Source organism: Wasmannia auropunctata, unplaced genomic scaffold, assembly GCF_000956235.1.
Source record: "Wasmannia auropunctata unplaced genomic scaffold, wasmannia.A_1.0 LD336060.1, whole genome shotgun sequence".
NCBI classification, from domain to species: domain Eukaryota; kingdom Metazoa; phylum Arthropoda; class Insecta; order Hymenoptera; family Formicidae; genus Wasmannia; species Wasmannia auropunctata.
The window spans coordinates 2767938-2775889 of record NW_012026830.1 but is presented as its reverse complement, the minus strand read 5'-3'; the positions used below and the strand labels follow the sequence as shown (position 1 = coordinate 2775889).

The 7952-nt window shown below is 35.4% G+C and overlaps 1 protein-coding gene across 1 annotated transcript in view; it reads left to right on the top strand.

Annotated features, from left to right (window-relative positions):
* The first annotated feature begins 601 nt into the window (after nt 1-601).
* LOC105450578 (vesicle-fusing ATPase 1-like) overlaps nt 602-7952 on the top strand; it is a 7786-nt gene continuing 435 nt past the window's right edge. Inside the window, exons 1-10 of the mRNA XM_011690508.1 lie at nt 602-705; nt 989-1077; nt 1991-2215; nt 2963-3590; nt 3701-3925; nt 4410-4709; nt 4893-5183; nt 5330-5514; nt 5607-5765; nt 6634-7872. Of these exons, the coding sequence (XP_011688810.1) occupies nt 694-705; nt 989-1077; nt 1991-2215; nt 2963-3590; nt 3701-3925; nt 4410-4709; nt 4893-5183; nt 5330-5514; nt 5607-5765; nt 6634-6751 (2232 nt within the window). The 5' untranslated portion in view covers nt 602-693 and the 3' untranslated portion in view covers nt 6752-7872. The remainder of the gene's footprint in view (nt 706-988; nt 1078-1990; nt 2216-2962; nt 3591-3700; nt 3926-4409; nt 4710-4892; nt 5184-5329; nt 5515-5606; nt 5766-6633; nt 7873-7952) is intronic.

Here is a 7952-nt window from a genome sequence, read left to right as displayed (position 1 = left end):
AAAATGTTCAAAATGTATCATAGGAACAGACTAAAGATGCCACATCTTTAGAATATTCTTGATGTATTTTGAACATTAATTTAACTACGAGATTAAGATTAAAAATGCAACCAGAGAATTTTTCTTACTCAAATAGTAATTTTTTTTACATAAATGTTAAATTATATATATTTATTAAATGAATAAATATATAGTCTACTGACTGTCTACATAGATGACACTTTTACAATAGTTTACGTTGTTTACACGTAAACGTAGAGTATTATATTTTACGCGTAGATGCACAACCCTGGTTTATACTGGCACCGACGAGATACTCTTAAAATAAAATTAACTATTAGCAAGATATAATACATATGAATTACAATGTACATGTCTAAAAAACATTGACCTATTAATAAATCATAAAATTAATGTTATATTATTGACTAATTGCTTAAATTTTAGCAATTACTAAACATGCTACGCTAAGTCCCGTAAGGGTGTCGGTCTTTAAGAATATCTCACACTTCAAATGAAAGCGCGGCGCAGAGAGGGCGACTCCACTCACGCGCTCTCTCCCTCTCTTTCTCGCGCATGAGCGCGGACGGCTCTGCCGCATCAATACCAAAAGGTGCAGACAGACACGGTGGTCGCCAGCGCTACTGTGTCGTAGTTGCGGCCAGGCTCTGTTGTGACTTCCCGTCGTGAGAGATGTCAAAGATGGTGAGTACCGCACGCACGAAAGGTCGCGAGCCAGGACAACCTCGTCGCCGTCGCCGACGCGAACGTGGCCGCGCGATGCTCCACCGTGTCGAGTTGTCGGTCGCGCGCGGACAGGGGAGAGCGAGAGAAAGCCTCCTTGGAAATCCGCGCAATCTGCTCCGCTCCGTCCTCGTCCCACACCCCCTTCGGATCGAAGCCGCATCGATAACTCTCTCCCCCTCGTCGAGCTTTGTTGTCTTGCATAAAATATGAGGTAACGTAACGCGTCTTGTCTGCTTCACAGCGGATGAAAGCGGTGAGGTGCCCCACGGATGAGCTCAGCCTCTCCAACTGTGCCATCATCAACGCCGACGATTTTCCCGACGATGTCAGGTAACAATTTGCAATTTATCCTCCCCGTTACGATTATTGTATAATTACAAATGTCCACATAATTGTCAATTACGAGAGATTAAATATTCATATTCGGTCAGTTGATAAATCAATGCGTATCCGTATTTATGTATGTTTACCTGCGTTTTAGACTCTCATTCCGGGATACAAAAATAGGCTGTATTGGAACAATAAATTATTGATTATGCAAAAGTATAGATTGCAAAAAAAGATTCGCCATGAATTTTTATAATTTATTAATATATTTGAAAAATTTATCATCTAATATATAATACATACAGTCTGATTTGACAATCCACTCGGAGTGAATGTGTTTTGCTGTGGTCGGGGTGTTGCATTAAATTTTTTGAAAGTTTCTCTAATGAAACTAACTGTCTTGTGACTACTAAATATTTTGAACACACCTATTACTACATTTGATTATTTTTTGGCATTGATCAAGATTTATCATGTTTGGATCAAAAATTGTCCAAAATCCAATATCCATACAATTGTAGTTATCTTACAAATATCCACATAATTCTCTTACTAAAATTAATTAAGAAAATTTGAGGTGATTCATATATTAATGCATATTCATGCAATGTAAAATGTTTATCTGCATCTTTCAAAACAATTTCAGAAGTAAAAAGTGTTAAAGCAATAAATTATTTATCTTATAGAAAATTATGTTTTAAAATAAAAATTCTAAATAATTTTAGTTTTATCCAATTTTATATATATATATATATATATATATATTTAAATTGAATATATATATATATTTAAATTGTTTTATTTGAAAAATTTTCTTAAAAATTTATGTAAGTTTATACAGAGACTAAAGAGTTATATGTATTTTTAAATCATGATGCAATAAGTATACTAATTGGTATTATGCTGTCCATTACAGGCACATCGAAGTAACCACAGCACCAAATTATCATTTCGTGTTTACCGTGAGAACGCACCATGAGATTCCGCGCGGCACAGTTGGCTTCAGCCTGCCGCAGCGAAAGTGGGCAACATTGTCTCTCAATCAAGAGATTGAAGTTCGGCCGTATCACTTTGATCCGACTTCTAACACAGAATGTTTATGCAACATCGTTTTGGAGGCTGATTTTTTGCAGAAAAAAACGTATGTCAATTAGAAAATTATATATATCACAGACATGCGATATAATAATCTCTGTTTAGTATGATTTATAAAATATTTCTTTTTACAATTAAATGAACAAAATTATATGTAAACTGACCAGGGGTTGGTCGTATTTAAAATAACAAAAAGTAAAAGTTATTTAGTATTTATTATTTTAAATAGCTCCTGTCTATTTTATATTTTATATTTTAAATATATTTTTGGAATCTATTTTATATTTTAAACAAGTCGTATTTCTGGAATCTATTTTATATTTGTTATTTTAAATAGATTATATCAGTTACTTTATCGACTTCTGCTTCAGGAATTGGTCATATTTAAAAAGAACATTATTTAAAATATGTATTTTAAATAAAAAAAGTAAAAGAATTATTTAATATTTATTATTCTAAGTAATTTCTTCTGATCTATTTGTCATTTAATATTTTAAATACATGTTTTTGGAATCTATTTTATATTTTTCATTTTAAATAAATCATATCAGTTTTTTTATTGGCCTCTGCGATATTTTATTTTCAATAAGTTTCTGGAATAACTATTTTATATTTGTTAATTTTAAATAAGTTGTATCAGTTATTTTACCGACCCCTGGACTAAACTCAATGAATTTTGATCAGGAGATATGGAATCTTGATATCATAGCCAAATCTTCCGTTAGCTCTCTTCCTGTCATTTATACGTTGCTTTACATTTATATCATCTGACATTTACATATTGTTATTCCAGTGTCACTTTGGAGCCGTACAATACGGACGAAATGGCCAAGGAGTTCTTGCTACAGTTTTCAGGACAGGCATTCACCGTGGGTCAGCAGCTGGCATTCCAGTTTAAGGATAAGAAACTGCTTGGATTAGTTGTCAAAAGTCTGGAGGCCGCCGACCTGTCGGCGATCAGCTCGGGACAGAGTACAATGCCCAAGAAGACGAAGATGGGACGTTGCCTGGGCGACAGTATAATACAGTTCGAGAAGGCGGAGAACTCCAGCCTGAATCTCGTCGGGCAGTCCAAGGGGAAGGCCGTCCGGCAGGCGATCATCAATCCCGACTGGGACTTTCAGAAGATGGGCATCGGTGGCCTGGACAAGGAGTTCAGCGCCATTTTCCGACGGGCGTTCGCGTCCCGTGTCTTCCCGACGGAGATTGTCACCCAGCTGGGTTGCAAGCACGTGAAGGGAATCCTGCTGTACGGGCCGCCCGGCACGGGTAAGACGTTAATGGCGCGGCAAATTGGAACGATGTTGAACGCGAGGGAGCCGAAGATTGTAAACGGCCCGCAAATTTTGGACAAGTACGTCGGAGAGAGCGAGGCGAATATCAGACGATTGTTCGCTGACGCGGAGGATGAGGAAAAGAGGGTAAATAATTTGAAATATGTACACCGGACACAGTATGTATTTGAATCCCCGGATCTCCTTTACGTGTAACTGGAGAAAGAGACGCTTGAGGAACAATGTTACATTTTCAGCTCGGGCCAAACAGCGGACTTCACATCATTATATTCGATGAGATTGATGCCATATGTAAGTCTCGAGGTAGCGTCGCTGGGAACACGGGGGTTCACGACACCGTGGTTAATCAGCTTCTCGCGAAGATCGACGGTGTCGAACAGTTAAATAACATTCTTGTTATTGGTATGACCAACAGAAGGGATATGATCGATGAGGCCCTGCTAAGACCTGGCAGATTGGAGGTAAAGTTGAAGTTTTTTGATAAAACGAATAGTTTTTTTTTTTTAAAGCTACACGAATGCGAATATGAACAGAATATTTGTTAGCGTTCAATTCGCGTTTAGTTCATTTTGATACATCTCTTTTCAGTGCCGGAGGGAGGGGCCCCCACACGGAAAGAACAATTTTGTTGGAAGGTCTAAAAATTTTGCTGAATACAGATCTGAAAATTTTGTTGAAAGTTCAAACTGGTTGCCAGAATATCAAAATGTTTTACAGCAATGCTTATCATTTTTGAGTTTCCAACAAAATTATTTTCAGATCTGTATCCAGTAAAATCTTTAGACTTACCAGCAAAATCGTTCTCTTTTCGTGCACACAAACGAAACTTGATTAAAAAGAAAATTTGGTTTAAAAAATCAGGACCCCCTTCCCACTTCTTTAAATTCGGCACTGTCTCTTCGCTATTTAATGTTTTAAACGTGTCCTTATTTTCTGTGCTTAAAGTTGCAAATGGAAATTAGCTTACCAGACGAGCATGGCCGGCACCAAATTCTTAACATCCACACCGCCCGAATGAGAGAGTACAAGAAAATAGCGCCTGACGTGGACCTGAAGGAGATGGCCACTCTGACCAAGAATTTTAGTGGCGCCGAGTTGGAGGGCTTAGTTAGGGCAGCACAGAGCACCGCCATGAATCGATTGATTAAAGCCGCCAGCAAGGTGGAGGTAGATCCATCCGCAATGGAGAAACTTATGGTGACCAAAGGCGACTTTTTCCACGCGTTGGAGCACGACGTTAAACCGGTGAGTGATCGGGAATTGAAGATTCTTTATTGTCCATTGAATAGATTAAACTCTTGCGATTGAACTGTTTTGCAATATATTTTCTCGTCCGTATATTCATATACTTATGTAAATGAATATATGGACGAGAAAATAATGCATTTATAAGAGACACAACGGTTAAAATGTTGCACCTTCTCTCAGGCATTTGGTACAAGTGCTGAAGCATTGTGTCAACTGTTGACCCGTGGAATTATTAATTGGGGAAGACCGGTGGCTGAAATTCTCGCCGACGGCAGTCTGTGCATTCAACAAGCTCGAGCGACCGAGGGATCCGGACTCGTTTCGGTTCTCTTGGAGGGACCACCGAACAGCGGCAAGACAGCGCTCGCCGCACAAATTGCGAAGAATTCAGACTTTCCGTTTGTCAAAGTGTGCACGCCTGAGGACATGGTCGGCTTCATTGAATCCGCAAAATGTCTTTCTATACGAAAGGTATGGTTTCGACCCATTTAATATTTCTTATATACAGTTTATCCATGTAAATACATGTAATTTATTATAATCCGTAAATACACGCAATTACATCCGATGTGAAGCTTGGAATAATCGCTTGCCATTTGTGCATTTTATTTGCGCAGGTGTTCGACGATGCATATCGTTCGCAGCTCAGCTGCATTTTAGTTGATAATATCGAACGTCTCCTGGATTACGGCCCGATTGGACCAAGATATTCTAATCTGACACTGCAAGCGCTTTTAGTGTTGCTAAAGAAATCACCGCCGCCTGGTCGTAAACTATTGATTCTGTGCACTTCTAGTCGCAGGTAAGAACCTGCTTTTTTTTCATGGAGAAAAGAAAAAATTATTAAAAGAAACATGGCCTTAACAATATATATATATATATATATTTTTGCAGACAAGTTTTAGACGACCTGGAATTACTTCCAGCATTTAATACCATCCTTCACGTGCCTAATTTGTCAACCCCTGATCATTTGTTGAACGTGTTGGAAGAAGTTGATCTCTTCTCGAAACACGAAATGGCTTCCTTACATGCAAAGCTTCAAGGAAAACGGTAAGATGTTACTACAACTTTATTATGATAATATATGTGATATTATTTGGTATATATAGGGCAAATATCTTGTTATAAGTATTTTATCATTATATACGTTTATATATATAAACATATGATAAAATATTATATATATATATATATATATATATATATATATATATCAGGGTTGGATAATAAGTTAATAGCTAGTTAAAAAGAAAAAAATGAAGTTAAAAAGTTAAATCATTTTAACTTAACTTAGCTACATTTTAGACTCTTAACTTTTAACCTAATTTAATTACATTTTATCGGTAATTATTAACTTTTGATCTAACTTTCGTGAAATTACATTTTCAGTGCTTCTTTTAAACCCAAAGTAAAATACATATTTGCGTTGGTGTCCTTAAATTCAAATTTGAGAACGCACATCAAGGCAATTGTTATAATATTATAAATATAGTCTGGCCGCGGAAAGGAATCACTATTCGCGAACCTTCTATGCATTAAATTATGTTGGAAGAAGTCGTTTGAAATCAGTCCTCTTTCCGCGGCTTGACCGAAATAAATAATAACAAATATACACTTTATTTAGAAACTTTATTTAGGAATCCTAAAATTATAAAATGAAAAAAGTTTAACTTTTAACTTTTCAATTACTTTTTTTTATTAATTTAACTTTTAATTCAATTAATTTTATTATGGATTAATTTATATCGCAACTAACAAGTTAAATTTTTAAGACTGTTAACTTTAACTTAACTTAGTTAAAAAAATATATTAACCCACCCAACCTTGATATATATATATATATATATATATATATATATATATATATATATAACGTTATTACTACATATTTTCATCATTATGCATTTTATGATTTCAGCGTATTCATCGGTATTAAGAAACTGCTCTGCCTAATAGATATGGCACGTCAAGTGGAACCAAGTTACAGAGTCGCGAAATTCTTGTCAAAACTGGAGGAAGAAGGCGGTCTAGAGTAAGATATATATATATTCCATTTCGAGCCGCGTTACTCTCGTGGTAGTGCGGAACGAGAAAGGGCACGGAATGCTTTTTAAGCTCGTTTCGAGTGTAGATCGCTCAAGCTGAAGTTTTGATCACCTCAACGAACGCATTCTCAAATTATAGTAATTTAAATGTAGAAAATTTATAGCTTCTCTGTATAAATGAGAGAGATATAATCAGTGATATCTAGATCTCTGTGTTACAATGAGTTCCCGCGACATGTAGAAAGTAGGTAACACCAGCTTGTATTGTGAATATTGTGATGCATATCTGAAAAAAAAAACACGTAATTAATTCTGTATTCTGAAGTACAAGTGCTACATTATTGCAGATAAATAACAGTTAACAGTTATAAAATCGCAGAGATTAATATCATATTTTCGTATGATATTTTCATACATAAGTATTGTGTTTATGCCATCTTAATTTGATTTAATTCTGATTAACTCTAGCAAATCCAATTTCCAATAATTTATAGCCTTCGATTATAGATTTAAGGGGATGGCTAAACTGGAAATCAAAAACTCCAAAACGTCGCTGTTTTACCGACGATTTATGCATATTTATGCGTGCGATATTGATAGTAGTAGTGTATAATAATGTGTTTATGTTTACCACATCAATATCGCATGCACACATCGTAACAAATTTTCTAAATTAATAATCTTTTACATTAAAGCTTCCAATTTATTTCTGAAAGCAGAGCACTGTTCTTTCATAATTCCTAGTTTAAATCAAAATTGTTTTATATATATATAAAAAAAAAAACAATTATACCTAACTTATGAAACTTATATAAAGCAAATATTGTTACAAGTCGACGCCAGAAGTCGATAATAAGACTGTAATTTTTTCAACTTTTTATCGCTTTTGGCATAAAGTCGACCGATTTGGACTACATTATCGTTTATACTTTAATCGTAAAGGATTTTAAAATCCGTAAGAGCAGTTAGAGAAATACTTGTTTGAAAAATCATTTGGTAGGTAAAACAGACGACTTTAAGATCCCCTTAATAGATTTATTTGTTGAACTTGTTCGCATTTGGAGAGATAATTTACCATTTAAGGGGGTATTCTAGTCTAGCGGATCGCAAAAATCGATTTTTCTTTTTTTACATATTTTGCAAGTATTTGATATGGAAAATATGTCTGCAAAAGAATTTAGCCCGATTCGCA